Here is a 24402-nt window from a genome sequence, read left to right as displayed (position 1 = left end):
GAATATTATATTCAAATAGTATGTAAAGTTTTATTAAATGTATTATTCGATGAATCTTTTAGTATGTATCATTTAAACGTAATGGAACAATTAATTTATGTATTTTCTAGTGGAGAACAAATTTGTTATCAATCATTTTTGAAATTCACAACATTTTTTTTTAATGAAATTCGAATAATTCGGAATAAAAAGATATTAAGTTTAATGAAAATGTTTTGTGAAAAGATTCCTCCGCATTGGTTATCCGAATTTTCTGAAGAAATTATGAGTATAATATATGAATTATGGAATTCAGATGTGATTAAAAATGTTTTAGAAGTTATATCTTCATTAGCTAATGTTTTATTAGATCAATTTGTCCCATTTTTACCTCAATGTATATCATTATTATTAGATTGTTTATTTTCTTATCGATCGACAAATATAATCACAAGTAAATTTGCATTAATTTCTTTAGTTTCATTTAGATATATATCAAATGATTATTTATTTTTAATAATACCCGAAATTATTAATGCTATAACTTATTCATTAACATTACAACAAACTCGAATCGATGCATTACATGCATTACGAGTTTATATTCAATCATGTGATTGTATAAATTTTAGTGCGTCAATAGTTAGATGTATTATTTATTGTATTAATTTACAAGATGTTCAAATAACAGAAGTAGCATTACAAGTATTATATTCTTTACAAGTTTCTTTAGGGACTTATTTTGCTGTATATCAACAAATGATAACAGAGAAATTAACGCAATTTCATATTCCTTTAAATAATTTCCAATTAATCGCGAGTAAATCACCTCCATTACGATTTGAAGATTTTTGTTTTATAGATACAAGTGATATAAGTATTAAACCTACAAAAACTATCAAAAATAAAATATATAAAACTCAAAATATTCCTTTAGATTTCGCTATTATTTATAATGGTGAAGAAACTCCTTGGGGTCGAAAAGAATGGTTTAAAAAAGTATTATATTCTTCAATCGTTAATTCGCCTGAGCCTTATATTTCAAGTTTATCTAAATTCGTGAATGATATACCACAAATATGTGAAAACTTATTTTTCGCTGCTTTTTTAAGTTGTTGGGAAGAAATGTCGGAAGATAAATGTAAAATTATTAGGGATTCATTAACTAAAGCTTTCGATTCTAAATATTTAATAGGTAATACACAATTTTTTTTGATGAATTTAATTGATTTTATGGAAAAAGCAAATTCATCATTAAATATATCGCCAATTATTTTATGTAAAAATTGTCAAAATTCTGGACAATATTCAAATGCATATTGTTTAGCTAATAAATGGTATGATGATACTAAATCGAATGAATCAATATGTTCAATATTTAAACTTTCTTCTATTTTAGGCTTAAGAGAAACAGTAATTGGATTAAAAATTAAATTTTCGGATATTTTAAGTCAAAAGTTTATTGAAGATGAGAATTTTAATGAATTAAATTCATTACTTAATTGGAATTATTTTAATGAAATTCATACACATTCAGAACTATATGAGAAAATTGATTTATTAAAGAATGATTCGAATTTAATTATTAATAATAATTCGAAGAATATATTTCATATGATATATAAAGCATATTTAGAATATAAAAATAATAATTTAGAAAAATCAAAAGAAATTATCGAAAATGGTTTTATCCAATTAGCTAAAAATGCACAAAATATTTATAAATATGATAAATCAATGTTATATTCATCTGTTTTAGCATCAATGGAATTAACAGAATTAAATGAAATAATTAATAATAAAGTCGATGAAAAGATATGGAAAGAAAGATTATCATTTTGTCGTAAAAGTTTTTTAGTATATGATTCGATATTTTCGATTCGTTTTTTATATTCTAAATCAATTAATGATTGTATATTATTATTAAAACGCGCATTAAAAACTCGCGATTGGAAATTATATGATTTAGTATATAATAAACATTTTTCTAATATTGAAATTACTAATGAAGTTAAATATGTTCAAGCACGTTCTATATGGGAAAGAGGGGAAAAAATGAAATCATTAGAATATTTAGAACAAATTAATATCGAAAATGAGTCGAATAAAATCATTGCATCGAAAATATCATTTTTACATGGGCAATATTTAATTAGAAGTGTACCACCTATTAAAGCAATCACAATTATTAATAATGCATTACCTTATTTAGTGTTATCTACAAAATTAAACCCAGATAATTATAAAGCTTGGCATAGATGGGCTTGGGCATCAGAACAAATATATCATTCTGATATTAAAAACATTAATAGTTGTATTAACTCAATAAATGGATTTATTAAATGTGTAAAATTACATCCAAACAATTCATTTTCTGATTTGATACAACTTGTTTCATTATTTTTTTCGATCGAATTAGATGATGAAAACTTTACAAATGTTTCACAATGTATTTCATTAATTGGAGATTCTTTATTATTAAAAATTATTCCACAATTATTTTCACAACTTTCATCGAATAATATTAAATTATCGAAATTTATCATCGAATTAATCTCTGGAATGTTACCTAATCATTTTCATATCTTATTATATCCTTTATTCTTCTTAACGCAACCAGATTTAAATAATGAATCACAATTAGAAATAGCAAAAAATATTTTATACCGATTCGAATCAGATAATCCTAAAGCTAAAAATCAAGGCGAAATAATATATAATGGATTAATAAGTGCATCTAATTCACGATTAGAGAAATGGCTTGAAACATTATTTAAATTACCGATTTATATTAAAAAACGTGATTTTAAACATATGATAGAAATAATTGAACTTGAATTAAAGGCTCCAATCAAATGTAATTTTGATAAAAGTTTTGATAATTCTCATAAAACAGAAATATTAACAATATTAAATAAGCTTAAACAACTTAATATGTTTTATTCTCAAAAAGAGTTTTCTCGAATGGTTGATTTAATCACTAAATTAAGTGATCAATTAAAACAAGAAATTAATGAATTACGTATATTACAATTAAACAATGTATCACCAGAATTAAGTAAACTAACTGATTCGATCATAGCTATACCTGGTACATATTCTATTGGTTCTGAACTAATAACAATTTCATCATTTAACCCAACATTAGAAATAATTACATCGAAACAACATCCACGATTAATAATAATTAATGGCAATGATGGTTCTAAACATACTTCATTATTAAAAGGACATGAAGATTTACGATTAGATCAACAAATAATGCAATTCTTCGAGTTAATGAATATGCATATTGGTAATGATTTCCCACGTGAAAATCGATCATTAAAACTTCATTGTTATTCGATAACTCCATTAACTACTAATTGTGGATTAATCCAATATTTACTTAATACAGATACATTATTCTCATTAATATGTCAATATCGAAAACAACGAAACATTAATCCATTTATCGAGAAAATCGAATGTAATAAAATATATATCGAAAACATTGACTCATTACGTCCTATTCAACGACTTGAATATATTAATGAGTTTTCGAACACAATACCTAATAATGATTTACGTGATATAATATATTTACAAAGTAGTAACTCAATGAATTGGATTTCACGAACTTTAAGGTTCGCACAAACTTCCGCTGTGATGTCAATCATTGGTTATATATTAGGTTTAGGTGATCGACATCCTTCGAATATAATGTTACATCGAATTTCAAGTGATATTATACATATCGATTTCGGTGATTGTTTCGAAGTGAGTAAAATTCGTAAAAGTTTCCCCGAAACTGTACCTTTTAGATTAACAAGAATGATTAGAAACGCTTTCGGCCCTTCGGAGATTGAAGGTGACTTTCGAATAATATGTGAACAAACAATGAAATTATGTCGAGCACATCGAGAAAGTATAATGACTGTTCTGGACATATTTTTGAAGGTTCCTTTGGAATGCACTGAAAATAATAATAATGTTAAAAAGAGAAGATCTGTCCCGGATACAAATTTAAGAGGAAAATTATCAGGTAATTCTTTGCATTTGTATGAAAATATAGAAAGTAATAACAAGGATGATAACGTAAAGGTAAACATTAGATCTGCAATGAATAAAATAGTCGAAAAATTAACAGGAAGAGAATTCGATAAAGAAAAGGAATTAAATGTACAACAACAAGTGGAATTACTAATACAAGATGCAACGGATAATTATAACTTGGCTTATATGTTCCATGGTTGGACACCTCTTTGGTAGATTTGTTATATATATATATAAAATGTTTTTTTATATAAAAAAAATTTTTGTTGTTGTTGTGTGATGACACTTTTGTGTAAATGCTGATGGACGTTTAGTTATTATGAGCTTCGGAAATGTGGATCTAAATGATTTAAATGAATATATGGATGATGATAATGATGAAGCTCTAAGACATGCAATAGCAGCTTCGATTGAAGATCAAATAAATAGACCAATCGTCCCAATTTTGCCTGATGGAATTGATGATTCAACTTTATTTCATAATCCTGTTGCTAGGAAAGCATTAGAAATACTTGAAAAAGTTAAGGTAACCCAACAGCGCCTTCAAAATTTAATTGATATGGATTTAAATCCTACTGATCAATCGAAATCTTCAGATGATCTGAACTCAACTCAACAAATTATTCAAAGCCAAGATAGAGAGTACTTAGAAGCACTAGAGGAAGCTCAAAAGCGTGAGCAACAAGCTGAACAACCACAGGTCAATCCGACAATTGAAGAAACGACAGATGAAGATTATCCACAAATGATTCGAGATAGATTTTCTAAAATAGGTAACGAGCCTGAAAATGGTATATGCATTGCAGTTCTTGCAGTAGATTCAAATATAAGATTTCAAAGAAAATTTTCGCCAAATGAATTAGGTGAAAATGTATATGTTTGGGTTGCTGCACGGGACGAAATAATTGAAAAAAAGCTTTACTTAGGGGAATTTGATCTGGTCGGACCAATGAGTACACTCAAACCAGATGAAGTACTTGAATCACAACATGTGTCAAATAGAACTCTCTTCAAAATTATACCAAAGTAAAATATTTTTGTGTGTCTAATTCTAAGTGTTTTAATTATGCAAACAACAACGTAACATCTATTGATGCTAATTTTTCCCAATTTTAGAGGGAAAATGAAAACAGAACGAGTCCTATCCTGATTTTCTTATGAATTTTAAATATTTTACCAATAATTGATATATTCTCATTACATATATCTAAAGATAACCAATTTTCAATGATGTGAATTGCTATGCAAATAGAAAGCTATGCCGTCAACTTACTAATATATCAAAATACCCAATTCATTTATGGTAATGCAAAAATATTTAAAAGATTTGAAAAAATTATTTATAATTTTATGCCTTCACAAGAATCTAATTTTATACTAGAGAGACTTATTGATTTGGGAATAATATCTGATCGTGTAATAAGAAACAAAGACTTGTTTTATTTTGCACATCGATTAACAAAAAATGAATTATTTAACGTTCAATACAATAAATTTAGTGATGAATTTTGTAAAATTCGTCTTGAAATTGAAGAAAATAATTGGGAACTTCATAAAAAATATATAAAAGAAGGACATAATTCAAATGAAATTGCAAAAATAAATCGAAATGATGAAATCGATAAACTTCAAGAAATAGCATCACAACCAACATTTAATATTAATCAAAAAATCAAACCATCACTTTATGAAAGATGTTCATTTATAAATGAAAATTATGTTACATTAATTGATTATGCAGCATTTTTTGGCTCAATTAAATGTTTTAAATATTTACTTATGAATAGTGCTAATGTAAATAATACCTTTAAGTAGCAGGCGGAAATCTTGAAATCATTCATTTATGTGAACAAAATAATTCATCATTTGATGGTGTATATGAAGCAGCAATTGAATACCATAGAAATGATATTTTTAAATATATTTATGAAAATCAAGGGTTAAAAGATTATTCACTCGGAAAATTAGGGAAAATTTGTGTCTTATATGCAAATTATAATATTTTTATGTTATTAATAGATGAAGGAATGAAAATTAATGAAAATATATTTAATGAACTTATTAAATTTGGAAATGTTTTTTTTAATATATAATTTTGTTGAAACAAAACTCAATCCAAAATATCCCTCAAGATCAAGTCTATCAGAAAAAGATGAATTAGACAACAATATTCTTGAAAAATTTGAAGTTGATTTAAATTACAAGCATTTATGCTATTTTCATTTAAAATTTATTTTGGTAATATGATATTTAAAAATAATATTTAAAAATTATTTATATATATTAAGACTTTTCTTATGGCATGTGAATATGGTCATGTTGATATAGTTAAATTGTTTCTTAAACAAAAAAACATGAAAAATACCAAAGTTATTTATTTCTTTTACTTATGATTTATTGTAATAATTTGATATTTCAATAAAATATTTGGAAATTATTTAGGACAGCTCTTATTATTGCATCTGAAAAAGGATACACTGAAATAGTTAAATTACTTCTAGAACAAAAAGGAATTAACGTTAATGCTAAAACTGAAAATTATTTTAATGTTTTGGAATTTCAAAACAATATTATTCAAACTATTTGAAACACCACTTATGGTTGCATCAAAAAATAATCAGCAAGAAGTTGTTCAATTACTTCTTGAACAAGAAGAAATTGATGTCAATGCTATTGACATTCATTTATTTAATAAAATAAAAGTTCAAAATAAAACTTGGAAATTATTTGTATTATTTGATACAGCACTTATTTTTGCTTCATTAAATGGAAATACCGATATTGTATCATTGCTTGTTAAACATGAAAATATTAATATAAATTTAAAAAATATTATTTTGTTTTAATCAAATTTTGTTTTACTGATTTAAAATTTTCTTATTGTTATTGGAGTTCATTTATATTTTGTAATAATGCGTTAATGATAGCATCAAAAAAAGGTTATGATAAAATAGTTAATATGCTAAAAATTGATTCTTTAATAACTCCAAAAGAAGAAAAACAAAAATGCTCAAATTCATAAAACATGATCATGAATTAATTTCTTGCATTATTTTTTCTTATTTCTTAAGAGCAATTGCAATATTTTATTTTGTTTTTTCGACCAATTAAAAAAATTTAATAACATATTATTATATATTCTCTTGAACCTTTTATGAAATTGACATTTTTTTTTAAGATTGATATTATATTTTTCGCCATTCAAACTCATTATTTTTTAATATTTTAAGATTATTTTTTTTTTCATATTAAAATCCAAGATAAAAAAAGAAATTTTATTCATAATCAGAATTAAAAAAAAATTGTTGACTAAATATGATTGATTAAACTTATATCAATGAATTTTTTGTTTTTCCATAACAACAAGCACTCAATACTTAAACTTTTAAAAAAGTTTAAAAATTTTAATAAAAAGAGTAATATAATTTTTATGAAAAGATAAAATTATTTCTCCAAAAAATTATCAGATCATTTTTAATGTTATATTGGATAGAAATTTTCATTTTTTTGATACCAAATGCTAATTGCGGCAGAAAAGCAGCATTTCCAAGGAAATATAATCAGTTAGCAAAAAAATTAAGTGATTATAAACCTCAACAATACTACGAAGTTCACTCAGGTGACGAAATAACACAATTTAAAAAATTAAATCGAGATATATTATCTGATTTAACAAGAAGAAAGAGAGTTCAGCCATCTTTTCCATCCATGAGAAGAACAATATTTGATGATGGAGATGAAAGTGATATAGAGATCCAACCAAGTTTATCAGGTTCAAGTGATGAATCATCTGACCAGGGATATCCAAAGTGTAAAACTCCATATCCTACAGTACATCAAGAAAGAGTATCCTATCCTTCACCTAGCCAAAAAAGAATGAAACAGAATGATTTCTATGAACCATACAATAATAATTTGCCTACCCCTCCTCCACAACTTCATCGCCCAATACAAATAAGCTTAGAAAGAAGAGAAAGTGTTCATCCAACAGTTTTTCATCAAAAAATAATGAGAGAAGATGAACCAAGTGGATATAGTTCAGGAGATCAAAGAGATTGGGAATATCGAAGTGAGATGCCATGGGGACATTATGGTAAGTAAACAATTAAAACCCCTATGTTTAGTTTTAATTAATTTCAAAAGTAAACGAATTTTACACAGCATTTGCTTGAAATGAATCAGATGGGGCATTCCGAAATTCAAATTTTTTTACACTCAGTTATGATATTAATAATAATATTGATTATCACATTAGAATGAATAAGCCTTCGAATACTCAATAGTACTACAGTATATAAGGGCTTATTTAATGCTAATCACAATTCGTATATATTTCCCTAATTGCTTATGGAGTGAATCATTCATAGAAAAAAATTTTTATCCGTTTAAAGCAGAAATCTAAATAAATTTAAATAAAATTAAGTTGCGCTTATAATGATGAAGTTCTATCGGTTACTTGCTTTATATAATATTCATTAGATTTTTGTAAAATATTACAATAATGATAATTACTCTTTGGGAGAATTGATATAATACATTTTGTTAGGGAGGTTGTAAATGGTTCTTTTCTAAAATAAAAAACATTTGGTAGTGAGATATTTTGGAACATTTTTGCATTTCAATGAAAAATCAAAAAGTGGCGTTTCAAGAATCAAACGGTTTAACATATGCAAACATCCTTATCTTTTGGCAAATGGATTCAACATGTCCAATACGAAATTCGAAACCTTACAAAGTCTACAAAGCAAATGGTTGTTCATCGTGTATTATTAACTTTTATATGTAATCAATTTCATTCTTTTTCAAAATTGTTAAGATCAAGAGAAAATGATGAAACAGATCTTGACAAAACTCAAGAAGAATTATTTAAACAAATGATTAATGTAATTAATTCATTAAAAGAATTATTTGAGCAACAATATGAAAGTACATGGTTACAATTCTTTCTTGATCATCCGCTAGATTACACCGAAACAGAAGTTACAAGGCTATCTCAACTCTTTAATGATATTAGTTCAAAATTAGGACTTGGTGATACACCAATATCATTTACTGAAACACAATTTAAAACCGAAGTAGTTCATGACCTCGGTATTATTCAGCAACTACTTGAAAATTCTAACATTCCTGGTTTAGAATCCAAAATTAATGAAATTGTTCAACATCGAAATCAACTTGCCAAAGATGCTGGCATTGATTCTGAGTCTAAAAAACCGAAAGCCCTTGAATTATCAGTCATTAAAGAGTCACTTATGTCTTTTGAAAAGTGGGAGATATCACCCGATGATCTAGTCTTACAAAAAAAGATTGGTTCTGGAGGCTTTGCGGAAGTATTTTTAGGGTATCTTAAAAGTGATGGCACCATTGTTGCTGTCAAAAAGCTACATCATCAACAATTTGATGAACATATGTTAGAAATGTTTAAACGCGAAGTTGCTATTTGTGCACGCCTTAAACATTTTGCTATATTACCATTTGTCGGTGCATGTACTAAACCACCATTTTGTATTGTTACCGAATTTATGTCTGGCGGCTCATTATTTTCACGATTACATGCAAAAGAAGCATCAGATCGATTATCGCCAACGCAATTATCTATCATAGCGTTAGGTATTGCATATGGTATGAAATATTTACATGAACAACAAATGCTTCATCGTGATTTGAAATCATTAAACATATTATTAGATGCTGATAACTTCCCAAAGATTTCGGACTTTGGAATGGCGAGTACGAAGTCATCTAATAGTGAAACAGTTGGAATTGGTACATCCCAATGGATGGCACCAGAAGTATTAAATTCGCAACGTTATGATGAGAAATCAGATGTTTATAGTTATGGAATAGTATTATGGGAAATGTTAACAGGAGATGTTCCTTATCGAGGTCTTAGAGATATACAAGTTGCAATGACAGTAATTAATCAAAACAATCGGCCGAAAATACCGAAGAATTGTCCACATAATTTAGCAAAGTTTATACGGATTTGTTGGCATACAGATCCTGATAAACGACCTGACTTTAAGACTATTGTACGTGCATTAGAAAGTTGTACAATAACATTTCCTGGAACTGATTTAGAAAAGTATAAGAATTATATACAACAATTCGGTTCACCATCATTTAATAATGATGAATTTGTTAATGATTTACGACCTTTTGGTATTGATCCTAATTCAATCACTGAAGAACAAATCGGAAAAATTATTGAAGAATGTGAACAAGATGAAACTGCTATAACAAAGTTAACAACATTAATATCTAATCAAGATATAGTATCAATGATAGCACAATTTGATATTATCCCATTTATAGTTAAACATCTCGAAACTAGTAATGATCAACATATCATTGCGACGTTGGTATCATTATTAGAGAAATTATTAAAAGATGAATCAATGGTAGCTTCATTCATAGAGAATAATGGAGATATCGCATTATTAAATGTATTAACTCGATTTGTAACTACAACAATACCGAAATTATTAAGTTGTTTAATAGCTATTGTTGGATCACAACGTTGTATATTCTCACAACAACATATTTCTCGAATATCATCATTTTTATTAGCTTCTGATGTCGTTGTTCGAAAGAAAGCAATTAATTTACTTGATCAAATTATAGATCATGAGTTTTATGAAGATGAATCAATCTTTAGTACTGTTGTAGAAAACCTTTTACGTAATGCTATACCTGAATCGAATTCTGAATTATTATTAGCTACGTTAAATTTGTTAATAAAAATCGCTTCATTCGAAGGAGCTAAAGCACAAATTCGTTGTGTCGATGGTGCAGATCGAATTTGTATCTTATTAGAAAACGAAGATTCGAATATATTAGTTACAGCATTACGATTATTACAAATATTATTTGATGGAATAATGTCAAAGCAACGAACGATTTCGATATTTTTATCACAATTTACATCGTTATTACAAAGAGCAGATTTCGATGTCCAATTAGAAGCATTAAATGCTTTAACAATGTTAATGGATAATATATTAGTATATAAAGAAGTATATGCAACTAAAAACTTTGCGTTATGTTTAACGAAATGTATACAAAGTGAAGATATAATAGTACAAGTTTCAGCACTTCGAATTTGTTTTGCGTTTTGTTCTAATTCGATAACAGTTAATAAGTTCCAAATATTATTAAAGACATTATTAAACTTATTAAAGTCTTCGACATATTCCGCAATATTATCTGCTTATTCAATTGCTGCATTATTAGCCGAGAACGATATAATCGAAGAAATAAATTTAAATGAATGTGAACAACTTAAAACATTTCTAATCGATGCATTATCATTAGAAAGTGAATTAACAGCACCAGCAATTCGACTTGTCGGTGTTTTAGCTAGTAACATGAACTATGTAAATCTTTTAGAGAAATGGTCTTTAATGACATACATAGTACAATTATTAAAGTCTAAAAATGAGGAATTAACTCATTTAGCTTTAATGGCATTAACAGCATTAAGCGCAGCTTTACCTGATTCGACAGTAATGATCGATGCTATACCTTTGTTATTTAATGCATGTTATGATTATTCTTTTAGTTCTTATCCTTTTATATGTTTATCGAATATTACTGTGGACCCGATAAATGCAAAGGCATGTATAGAGTATTTACCACAATTGTTTAAACATTTCACGAATGAAGATCCTGTCGCTGTACAACGTGCAATCGTAACTGCGTGTAGAATAGCGTCGTTGCCTGAAGCAAAAGAAATATTGAAGAAAAAAGATGTAATTGATCAGTTCTTTGTGGGAGTAAAGGATATGTGGGAATCCGAACACGCGCCGATCTTGTTTAATATGATAGAAACAATGTCGGCAACTCCAGAGGTATGCAAACTGTTGAAGGAAAATAATATGTTAAATGTAATAGAGAAAAAATTGGCATCGTCACAGCTGAACGATTCAAATAGACCAAAGTATATAAGAATTAGAGCAATGTTAAGAAAATGCGAATAATTGTGTGTTTATTAAATACGAAATTATTTTTATTTTGCAATTTTGAGATAATGATAAAAAATTGTTTCAATAATTTTAATATATGTCATCATAAAAATCAATAAACAAAATATTAAAAAAAAGCTTTTTATTACACAATTCAAAAGTTAGAAAGAATTATAAATCATGGTTAATTGCAAAAAACTCTGGTTATCTAAGGCAGAACTTTTACATCGATGATTAATAAAAACTTAGGAATAATATTATAAATAACACAAGACAAATTTGTCTCTTCATTCCAAAAATAGGCAAAATCGACTTTTGGATGGCTTGCATTTATATCATATAGTTTCATAATATGAGATATTAGAATTTTATAATTGACTGTATTTATTTAATCAACTTAAAATTCCATATTTTTTTAAATACGTTTAATAAACATCCTGTTGAAATATAGAAAAATGTTTGATCGTCTTCAACCGATCAATATCAACTCAAGCAACAACTTTTTCATTGATACTCAAATTTGAACATATATAAAGTTATCAAATCACGGCCCCCCCAACACTCCTTTTTGATATTTGTAACAATTTATTTAAAACATGATAAAATTATTCTACAAAAATACCGAAATGATCAAGTAAGTAAAACCAAAGAACAACACATGGTATAGCTGTGATTGTTGACCAAAGAATCATTGTTGAAGCTACGCCAGCTCCAGTTCTGTTTTGTTCGCTCAACAAAAATGCAGCTGTTGCAGTAGGCATTGTTGCCATGATCATGCATTGCCTAGCGAGTCTAGGTGACACTTTAATGAAGAAACAATACATTGCGACTATCCATGGGAAAACGATAGCCCGGATTATTAACGTTATCAAAAAGTGTAGAAAATTGCATGCAATGATGGAATGCTGAGACAAGAAGCCACCAACTGTAAATAAAGCTAGAGCAAGAACAGCATCACCAAGGTACTTCATTAGCTGGCCAAGAAATGGACACATCTTCCAACCTGTGGCTGCATATATAAATCCAATTGCATTACCAATGATAAACTTATTTGTAATGATACCTTTGATTATTATCCAAATAATAGATATTTGTACGTGTTCAACAATACCATCATTAGCTTCTTTGTGCTTGATATTTGCTTGGTTGATCGAATAGAATTTAGTCAACACTAAATAAACCGGAACAACAAATAAATCACCGGAGAGATTCTGTACAGAAACCATTGCATTTTCATTTTCACTCCATACAGCCTTAAAAACTGGTAATCCAATAATGAGATAGTTAACATAAACACTTGGAAGATATGTACTAAGGTAGATATAGAATCTGTTTTTAAATTTTTTAATGCAAAACACAACAAGCAAAAGGATATCAACAGTAATTACCGCCAAAATTGCCACAAGAAATGGGAGGAAACTGAGGCTACCAAGGTCGCGTGTAGCAAGAGCTCTAGTAATGAGGGGAAGATAGCAAACATTCACAAGAAATGCATTTAACTTTGTGATTGTTTCTTCAGGAAAAAACTTTAGCTTAAAACAAATAAATCCTATAGCGATTTCTATTATAATAGAAACTCCTGAATAAATGATGTTTGTGTAGTCAGTCATTCTTGTATGCGACCAACCCCACCCTCCGATGGAATGTTATTTCTGTGATTTACACAATGCGAATTGAAAACAAAAAAGGGAATTCTAAAAAATTTTCACAGAATTTTCTATGACGATTGGCGACTTTTCGATCGGTTAATAGAATTACATTTAAAAAGTGGAACCGATACTGTTATTTTCTACGATCATTTCCCACATAATTTCTTTCGCACCCAAAGCCTCGACTTTTTGATGAAACTCATAGAAATTTTCTGAATAAAAACATAGAAAAGGTTGAGACAATAAATTCAATGTTTTCACAATTTATCATACAAAATTTCTCAGAAATTTTTTTCAATGAACTCATAGAATATAAAATCGTTATTTAGAGAATTCTGTTTCTTGGGGATTTAAAAAAAAATGTATTTACTCATCATCTTCAATGAGCATACATTTTGTTTGTTCCCTATTGGGGAAGTACCCAGGAGTGCATTCCGTGCATTTGGTTGCTCCTTCAGTTGATATGGTGCCGCATGGACAATTATAGCAAAGATTAAGTGTTGAAGCTCCTGCCGCAATGCCGTAAGTACCTGCGGGACACTTCTTGCAACTACCAGAACCTTCTGAATCAGAGTAAGTACCCGCTGGACACTGTGCACATGGTGTACTGCTTGACGTTGTTGAATATGTACCCTTTGGACACTTTCCGCATTTAGCTGATCCTGCTGTTGAATATGTACCACTTGGACATTGTTTACAATATGGTAAACCTTCTTCATCTGCATATTTACCTGCTGAACAAAGGACGCAGGTGGCTGATCCTTCTGAATTAGAACTAGTAGTTCCCTTTGGACATTTCTTACATGAGTCAAATGTTGGTGTGTCACTAGAATTGGAATATTGTCCATTCGGACACTTCTTGCAACTACCAGAACCTTCTGAATCAGAATAAGTACCCGCTGAGCATTTTACGCATGAACTGCCTGTTGAATATGTACCCTTTGGACACTTTTCACATTTAATTGATCCTGCTGTTGAATATGTACCACTTGGACATTGTTTACAATATGGTAAACCTTCTTCATCTGCATATTTACCTGCTGAACAAAGGACGCAGGTGGCTGATCCTTCTGAATTAGAACTAGTAGTTCCCTTTGGACATTTCTTACATGAGTCAAATGTTGGTGTGTCACTAGAATTGGAATATTGTCCATTCGGACACTTCTTGCAACTACCAGAACCTTCTGAATCAGAATAAGTACCCGCTGAGCATTTTACGCATGAACTGCCTGTTGAATATGTACCCTTTGGACACTTTTCACATTTAATTGATCCTGCTGTTGAATATGTACCACTTGGACATTGTTTACAATATGGTAAACCTTCTTCATCTGCATATTTACCTGCTGAACAAAGGACGCAGGTGGTTGATCCTTCTGAATTAGAACTAGTAGTTCCCTTTGGACATTTCTTACATGAGTCAAATGTTGGTGTGTCACTAGAATTGGAATATTGTCCATTCGGACACTTCTTGCAACTACCAGAACCTTCTGAATCAGAATAAGTACCCGCTGAGCATTTTACGCATGAACTGCCTGTTGAATATGTACCCTTTGGACACTTTTCACATTTAATTGATCCTGCTGCTGAATATGTGCCACTTGGACATTGTTTACAATATGGTAAACCTTCTTCATCTGCATATTTACCTGCTGAACAAAGGACGCAGGTGGCTGATCCTTCTGAATTAGAACTAGTAGTTCCCTTTGGACATTTCTTACATGAGTCAAATGTTGGTGTGTCACTAGAATTGGAATATTGTCCATTCGGACACTTCTTGCAACTACCAGAACCTTCTGAATCAGAATAAGTACCCGCTGAGCATTTTACGCATGAACTGCCTGTTGAATATGTACCCTTTGGACACTTTTCACATTTAATTGATCCTGCTGCTGAATATGTACCACTTGGACATTGTTTACAATATGGTAAACCTTCTTCATCTGCATATTTACCTGCTGAACAAAGGACGCAGGTGGCTGATCCTTCTGAATTAGAACTAGTAGTTCCCTTTGGACATTTCTTACATGAGTCAAATGTTGGTGTGTCACTAGAATTGGAATATTGTCCATTCGGACACTTCTTGCAACTACCAGAACCTTCTGAATCAGAATAAGTACCCGCTGAGCATTTTACGCATGAACTGCCTGTTGAATATGTACCCTTTGGACACTTTTCACATTTAATTGATCCTGCTGCTGAATATGTGCCACTTGGACATTGTTTACAATATGGTAAACCTTCTTCATCTGCATATTTACCTGCTGAACAAAGGACGCAGGTGGTTGATCCTTCTGAATTAGAACTAGTAGTTCCCTTTGGACATTTCTTACATGAGTCAAATGTTGGTGTGTCACTAGAATTGGAATATTGTCCATTCGGACACTTCTTGCAACTACCAGAACCTTCTGAATCAGAATAAGTACCCGCTGAGCATTTTACGCATGAACTGCCTGTTGAATATGTACCCTTTGGACACTTTTCACATTTAATTGATCCTGCTGCTGAATATGTGCCACTTGGACATTGTTTACAATATGGTAAACCTTCTTCATCTGCATATTTACCTGCTGAACAAAGGACGCAGGTGGCTGATCCTTCTGAATTAGAACTAGTAGTTCCCTTTGGACATTTCTTACATGAGTCAAATGTTGGTGTGTCACTAGAATTGGAATATTGTCCATTCGGACACTTCTTGCAACTACCAGAACCTTCTGAATCAGAATAAGTACCCGCTGAGCATTTTACGCATGAACTGCCTGTTGAATATGTACCCTTTGGACACTTTTCACATTTAATTGATCCTGCTGCTGAATATGTGCCACTTGGACATTGTTTACAATATGGTAAACCTTCTTCATCTGCATATTTACCTGCTGAACAAAGGACGCAGGTGGTTGATCCTTCTGAATTAGAACTAGTAGTTCCCTTTGGACATTTCTTACATGAGTCAAATGTTGGTGTGTCACTAGAATTGGAATATTGTCCATTCGGACACTTCTTGCAACTACCAGAACCTTCTGAATCAGAATAAGTACCCGCTGAGCATTTTACGCATGAACTGCCTGTTGAATATGTACCCTTTGGACACTTTTCACATTTAATTGATCCTGCTGCTGAATATGTGCCACTTGGACATTGTTTACAATATGGTAAACCTTCTTCATCTGCATATTTACCTGCTGAACAAAGGACGCAGGTGGTTGATCCTTCTGAATTAGAACTAGTAGTTCCCTTTGGACATTTCTTACATGAGTCAAATGTTGGTGTGTCACTAGAATTGGAATATTGTCCATTCGGACACTTCTTGCAACTACCAGAACCTTCTGAATCAGAATAAGTACCCGCTGAGCATTTTACGCATGAACTGCCTGTTGAATATGTACCCTTTGGACACTTTTCACATTTAATTGATCCTGCTGCTGAATATGTGCCACTTGGACATTGTTTACAATATGGTAAACCTTCTTCATCTGCATATTTACCTGCTGAACAAAGGACGCAGGTGGTTGATCCTTCTGAATTAGAACTAGTAGTTCCCTTTGGACATTTCTTACATGAGTCAAATGTTGGTGTGTCACTAGAATTGGAATATTGTCCATTCGGACATTTCTTGCAACTTTCATATTGTCGATCATAATAATAACCAGCTGAGCAACGGCTAGCAACACACTTAGTTGAGCCTGTTAGTTTTTCACTACTAGTACCACTTGGACATTTCTTGCAAGCTTCAAACGATGAAGAATCAGTTGAATTAGAGTAATAACCTTCTGGGCATGGCTTACATTCTTTAGATCCTTCTTTGTCTGCGTAATATCCTGCAGAGCAACTAGTGCATGATCTTGATTCTCTAATTTTAGAGTATGTACCCTTTGGACATTTCAAACAGTGATGGGCAGTACCTGATGGCCAGTATTCGCCCTTTTTGCAAGGTTCACAGTCTTCACAATAATTGGGATCCCAATTTGATTTTTTAGAGGAAATCGCATATAAAAACAAAGAAATTATCATCTGTCAAATTGACGTGTATGCAAATTTAAAATTGAATAATTATTCAATATTGAAAACAACGTTTATTTGAATTTTTTTTAAAAAAAAAGTAATTCGATGAATTGAGGATGATAATATTTAATTGCAAGTTACAAGTATACCAAATATTATATTTAAACATCAATTAATATAATTAAATATTAAATTTAATTAATAAATATCATTGGAATTAATATCAATTCCTTCTTGTTTAAGAAGCAATTTGGCGATTTTGTATAACCTATTCGAGATGCTAAAATAAGTGCTGAAAAAAATATTTCAAATAATTTCCAAAAGTATTTTAAACAAAATGAATTAATATCTTTAGCATTAATATCAATTTATTCTTATTCAAGAAGTAATTTAACTATTTCTGTATAACCTTCTAATGTCGCAAAGATTAGTGCTGTTTTAAATGTTTTCCAAAATTTATTTTGAAACTTCAAATTATGCAAAGAAATATAAAATAAAAAGCATAATTCTTTTGAGCATTGATTTCTGCTCAAGAAGTAATGAAACAATTTCATCATGACATTTTAAAGATGTTGACTGAATAATGTGAATGGTTTCCACCATATTTTATTTTGAAATAGAAAATTAGTGAAATATATTCTAAATAAAACAAATTAATGTCTTTAACAGTAATATCATATCCCTCTTGTTTTAGAAGCAACTGAACTATTTCTATGTCATATAACCATTATTTGATGCCCACATAAGTGCTGTTCGAAATTATTATATTGATTTCATCATTTCGAATTATTTTTACAGTTTTATTCGGATTAACTCCTTCTGTAATTAATTTCTTATGAAGCTCCCAATAATTCTTTGAAAGTTCTTCATAATTTTCAAAAAAGGATTTGTAATGTTCATTTGTTTTTAAATTATTAATTTCTTCATTTTTCATATAATGTGCAAAGTAAGTTGTTGCTTTATTTTTACAAATATTTGGATCAATTAAATAATTTTCAATTAATTTTTGAAAAAGATAATTTGACTCTTGAGTTTGAATAGATAATAAATATTTTATAAAGATATCCATAATATTGTTATTTAAATCACCATATGTTTCACATTCTTTGACTTCAATTTCTTTTAAGTATTGTATGCATAACGCATTAAGACCTTTAGCAACAAAATATTCGTATATAATTCTACAAACAATTAAATTAAATGAATATGACTGCTCTACACCAAAATATTTTAAGGAAGATACAGCTGAATCCTTTATGTTATTATTTTTCAGCTCAAAAATTATTTTCTCTAAATATTAAAGCTTTTTTAATGCTTGGCTTTGAAAGGTCCCCATTTATATTTTTAGTTTTGTGAAATCACCAAAATTAATATTCCGCTAACTGTAACTTTTGGAACCGGTTTTAGCTTTTTCATAAGTTTGATTTATTTTACTTAATTGTTTAAATCACAAAAAACGAAATCTATAGTAAAAATATGATGACGAAACACTTAAATTTTATAACACATCAACATGTAAATGCGGAATTATTCATTTTATAAAAAAAATTAATTTAATTTAGTTTTTATTCCAGTTTTCTTTCGAGTATTGCCAACGCCTGTTGTGTTCTCTTTTTTTGCAATTCTATTGCCACTTTAGTCAACAATATTTCAGGTGCGTTTGGATCTATTTCCATTGCCTTATTCATATTTTTGAATGATTTTTCCAAGTCATTATTTGCCAAGAAAGTTCTCCACGCAGTTTGATATAGCATCAGACCGTACTCCTTCTTAAGCGTTACCTCGAACAAGCTATACTTCAATTTCGAGCACGCGTTTTTATAATCTCTAATCATATACATCGCTTGCGCTGCGTAAATTCTCGACAAAAACTTTGTTGTCGTATCAATGCTATTATTCGGACTAATTTTAGCATTCGGATCGGTGATAATTTTCTCGATGTCTATAGTTCGTTCATAATCTCCGAGTTCTAAGCATATGTATTGGCACAAAAGATTCGCGCTCATTTTTAATGAAGTTTGAGTATCATTACATAAAGCAATTGCATTTCGCGCACATTTCTCTCCAAATTCAAGTGTTAGATTGGAGTCAATGCCTTCGGTATATCGGCCATATCTCGAAAACAATTTCGCGTCGCTAATCGGTAATATCGTATATGTTCGCGTAGGAGTCGAAAGTCGTCGCGAAATTAAGTCAGACATTTGCGTCGCATTTCGAATCTTTGCAACGCGAAGCTTAAAAAAAAGTACACAACATTCAGCTAGACGCATCCATAGATATGGAAAATCTGGAACTGAATCAATGATCGAATAAAAGTAATGAAACGCTTTACGTGGCTTTTGTTTGGACAATAATGAAATGCCAATGTTATATAATATTTTGGGATAAGGCTGTATTAATACGGGAGTGGGACGGATGGATAAGGCTTTGGAAAACAGTAACAATGACGAAGAGTATTTCTTTTGAATGATTTCATAGAGACCTTTGTTATTGAGAATTATCGGATTATTGGAATCAGTACTACGTGAAATATAGGCGTCATACTTGGGGTAATCCTCAAGAAATAAAGAGGCGTTTGCTAATGGAATAAGTTTGAAAAGTGAAATGGACTTTTGTGAATTTCGAAATTCTGACGACTCTTCAAAATCATTTATGGATTTACTAAGAAAATCAAGTGATTTCTTGTCGCGCTTAAAAATGGCTTGCGATATTTCAAGTCGAAAATGTGAATATCTGTATCGTTCGATAATTTTATGAGAAAGATTTTCATTAACACTAGTGGTTTTAAGAAAGGAAGAAAGATTTTGTATGCTATTGTCGAATTCTTTAGTAAAAAATGAGTTTGCCTTGTTAACATTATGAAAATCATTGGTTTGAATTGCAAATTCATATGTTAATAATGATATACAAATTAATGTCAACTTGTTAATGAATGAATGATTTTTCCACATTTTATCTAATATTATTGAACATTCTTCAAATCTTCCAATTTCAAAATAATATAAACACTTGTGATACTGAATAAGTGTCCAGGATGGATGCATTGCCCAGGAATCGCAAATTTGTGCTTCTTTACGTATTATATCTTCAGCATTTTGTAATGATGTAAGTGGAGAATCACCATCATTAAGATAACGAACGATTGCCAAATTTTGAATGTCTTGAACCTCACTTGGCTCAGAGTTCCATGCTTCTAAAAGTTCATTATATTTTTCTTGATAAAAAATATCAGCTTGTTTCTCCATTTGATCGGTTTGTATTCAAACAAACCCCTACAATTTGGTTCAAGAAAGAATGGAGTCCGTTTATTTTTCGTTCTCATTTAAACGTACGATTTTCGGCACTTTTCGCCAGAGATTATTTTTTTCATGGACAAGTTTGAATGTGTAAACTATTCAATATTGTAAATGAAAGTATCTTAATGACAGAACAATCAAAATATTGTTAAACTAATCTCAATTTTCATCAAACGCATATGGGTCTAGAAATGATCCAATAGAAAGATACTTTATGGATCATTATGAAGAACTTTCAAAGAATGATTGGGAGCTACATAAGAAGTATATTAATGAAGGACATAATCCAAATGAAATTGCGAAAATAATTCGGAATGATGAAATAGAAAAACTTCAAGAAATATCATCACAAACAAACTTTGATTTTAATCAAACAATTCCAAAATCACTTTATGAAAGATGTTCATTTATTAACAATTGGAATGTTTCATTAATTGATTATGCAGCATTTTTTTTCTTCTGTTAAATGTTTTAAATATTTACTTATGAATAATGCAAATGTAAATAATGCAGGCAAATATGCAATTGCAGGTGGAAATGAAGAAATCATTCATTTATGTGAAAAGAATCATTCATCATTTAAAGGTGCATGTGAAACTGCAATTGAATTTCATCAAAATGATATCTTTAAATATATTTATGAAAATAAATTAGAAAAACACAATCAATACCTAAAATGTCTGCAGATAAAACTAATGATTTGATCAGCTTTTGTATTAAAAAAGAAAATTATGAAATTTTAGCATTTTTGGAAGAAAAAGGAATTGTGAATGCATGTAATATAAACGAATCAGCAAGAAATGGAAATTTGTATCTCGTTAAAAATTTCCTTCAAGATAATCAAATTCCAAAAGATATTTTGCCATTTGCTTCAGAATCAGGAAATATTGAACTTGTGAAATATGTTTTAGAACAAAAAGGAATTGATGTTAATGCAAAAAGTATTCATTTGAATAATTTAAAATATGTTTCAATAATTTGTAATATGTTTTAATAATTTTATACAGCAAGTCGATGAAGTTGTAGATAAAGAAGGTAAGAAAACAACTAAAGAAACATGGCATAGTGTAGGTGAAGATGAAATTGATGCATTTGAAAATGAATGGTCTTTAAGACGTGGTATTGAAGCTATTGGTAGTAAAAATGAAGAAAAACCTGCAATTAAATCAGAAAATACAGAGAAAAAAGAAGAAACTAAGGAAGAACCTAAAGAAACAAAGGAACAACAATAAAATTGTTAAATAAACATGTAAATTAAATAAATTTTATATTTATTTTATTAAACAACTTAATAATCATATTTCTCAGATTATATATATATATATTTATGTATATATCAATTAAATTCTTTAGTGTATGAATAAATATTTTAGCATTTAACTTAATCGTTTTTAATCATTTGATCAATTAGAACAATGTTTATAATATTTACACCACTAATTTTTAAAATATTTTTTAGGAATTTTTATATAATTTATTATAAAACGAAGTAAAAACAAAAAACATTTTTATTAAACATCATAAACATTTCAACATTACGACTTATGTTTCATCAAGAATTTCATCTTGAATTGACCCTTTGGTATATTTTCAGATTCCTCATCAGCAGTGGAATTATTTTCTTGATTTAAAGTCATTTTAATTTTCTCAAGTATTGATTGAGCTATTGCCTCCACGATAGATGAAATTGTAGTTTGCGGCACGTTCTCACAATAAAACTCAGGTATATCTATTTCATAATTATTATTTTGATTAGGATCGAAGAATTCATATTTCAAGTTAATTCTAAACTGTGGGAACAACAATTTCTTTAATTCCCATTGTTTAAACAACAAAGAATCACTTCCGAGGTTATTAGACAATTTAAAAGGCGAAACAATATCCACAAAAGATCTCATTATTTCTTCGTTAGTTTGTACACTTACATCATTACATCCAATTTCAAGTGATGTAATTACATTATCGATATAAGCGAAATTAACGGAAATACAATTACTACTATTTTTAGACAATGAAATTATTTTAGTTTTAGAGATATTAGTTATATAATACATAGCTAATGATATACAATTAATGTCAATGATTTTCTCATGCTCACATTGATAATATATATCAAAATCATTAGTGTTAAATTGATATGAATATTGTGTATTATTCGTCGATGTTAAAATAACAGAAAATGTTTCGGAATTAAATAAAATCGTTTTAATTGTTGGTAAATATGATGATATCGAATAAAATTGATATAATGGATCTAAATTTATAATTGTCTTATTACATTTGATTGTAATGTTTTCACCATTATAATCAATGCTTATATCATTTATATCTATTTTAAGATATTCAGTTTCATATTTAGAATTTGATGATTTAAAATTAATAGTTTTATTCTTGTTGTTAATTTTTAATTTTAAGTCATTTATAATGAAATTATATATATTTAATTGCTTTATATTTATTATTTGATATTTATCTTTAGGTATAGTTATAGGTAATGAATGATCTAAAAATAACGCATATTCAACAGTTAATGAACGATTACAAATATCCCAAATAATATTATTCGCTAAAATCTTTTCATTAACATAACTTTTAGACTCAATAAAAGTCGGAACAAATGATTTCAAACTAACTGTAGCAGATTGGAATTCGGAATTATTTATATATAAATTTTGTACAAAGACATTACCTTTCTTATATTTGCCTTGTTTTCCTTTGATATTATTTGCAATTATATGATCACTATCGATTTGCAACAAATTATTTATTAGATCAGAAGAAGTTGTTGAAGAAATTTCTTCAACTTCTATAAAATCAAATGAAAATTCTTTAGAATTTCCTTTAAAATGAAAAACTTCATATTTGTTTTTATCATCGAAAACTTTCATGTTTTCGAATTCAAAATATGTTTGCCAAAAATTCCAATCGAAAAAATGATTTTGATCTTTAAATAAACCAAACACAATATTACCAAAAACCATTCCACAAGTTTGGAAACTATTAAAAGTTGATAAAAATTGTATTTTCCCATTAAAATATATTTCGTTTAATTCATAAAATTCCGTTTTAATTAATTCACATTTAAGTGAATATGAATAAGACATAACAAGATCCATATATTGTAAATCGGGAATATTTTCAATTAAATTTAATATGTTTTCATTAATTTTTGTTGCTTTAACTTCGGAATTTGTGAAATTAATTTTGTTGTTTAAAATCGAAATATTTAATTTCTTTAATTCCGCCGAAAAATTTGTTGAATTAAAGAAATTTATTAATTTTAATACATATATAAGATGTTTTGTATTTCTATTTTGATGAAGTTGGAATTTTATTTTATCCGAAATTAAATTCGTTTTAAATATTTTCGTTTTTCCAAGTGTAAACTTAGAAAGTAATTCTTTATCAGTTATAAATGATATATCACAACTTTCATATGTTAAAATACAATTCTTTAAACAAAATGATTTCGAAATA

The 24402-nt window shown here is 28.9% G+C and overlaps 6 protein-coding genes across 6 annotated transcripts; 3 read left to right on the top strand and 3 right to left on the bottom strand.

Annotated features, from left to right (window-relative positions):
• Positions 1–4333: 4333 nt before the first annotated feature.
• GO595_010089 (uncharacterized protein) lies at positions 4334–5044 on the top strand (the record flags this gene model as incomplete). The annotated part of the gene is made up of 1 exon (XM_067912730.1): positions 4334–5044. One exon carries the CDS (start codon positions 4334–4336, stop codon positions 5042–5044), a length of 711 nt encoding a protein of 236 aa, XP_067768827.1.
• A 2678-nt stretch (positions 5045–7722) lies between these two features.
• Positions 7723–8115, top strand: GO595_010088 (uncharacterized protein; the record flags this gene model as incomplete). The annotated part of the gene is made up of 1 exon (XM_067912729.1): positions 7723–8115. The coding sequence occupies one exon, from the start codon at positions 7723–7725 to the stop codon at positions 8113–8115; it is 393 nt and encodes a 130-aa protein (XP_067768826.1).
• A 566-nt stretch (positions 8116–8681) lies between these two features.
• GO595_010087 (TKL family protein kinase) lies at positions 8682–11993 on the top strand (the record flags this gene model as incomplete). Its single annotated transcript, XM_067912728.1, has 1 exon — positions 8682–11993. The coding sequence occupies one exon, from the start codon at positions 8682–8684 to the stop codon at positions 11991–11993; it is 3312 nt and encodes a 1103-aa protein (XP_067768825.1).
• A 590-nt stretch (positions 11994–12583) lies between these two features.
• On the bottom strand, positions 12584–13588 carry GO595_010086 (Auxin Efflux Carrier family protein; the record flags this gene model as incomplete). Its single annotated transcript, XM_067912727.1, has 1 exon — positions 12584–13588. One exon carries the CDS (start codon positions 13586–13588, stop codon positions 12584–12586), a length of 1005 nt encoding a protein of 334 aa, XP_067768824.1.
• Positions 13589–13993: 405 nt separating this feature from the next.
• GO595_010085 (putative protein serine/threonine kinase) lies at positions 13994–17638 on the bottom strand (the record flags this gene model as incomplete). The annotated part of the gene is made up of 1 exon (XM_067912726.1): positions 13994–17638. The coding sequence occupies one exon, from the start codon at positions 17636–17638 to the stop codon at positions 13994–13996; it is 3645 nt and encodes a 1214-aa protein (XP_067768823.1).
• Positions 17639–19194: 1556 nt separating this feature from the next.
• GO595_010084 (CCR4-NOT transcription complex subunit 10) lies at positions 19195–20874 on the bottom strand (the record flags this gene model as incomplete). Its single annotated transcript, XM_067912723.1, has 1 exon — positions 19195–20874. One exon carries the CDS (start codon positions 20872–20874, stop codon positions 19195–19197), a length of 1680 nt encoding a protein of 559 aa, XP_067768822.1.
• Positions 20875–24402: the final 3528 nt, after the last annotated feature.

This window comes from Histomonas meleagridis, assembly GCF_020186115.1.
Source record: "Histomonas meleagridis strain 2922-C6/04-10x chromosome Unknown scaffold_61, whole genome shotgun sequence".
Lineage (NCBI taxonomy): Eukaryota > Parabasalia > Tritrichomonadida > Dientamoebidae > Histomonas > Histomonas meleagridis.
This window is presented reverse-complemented; position numbering and strand designations above follow the sequence as displayed.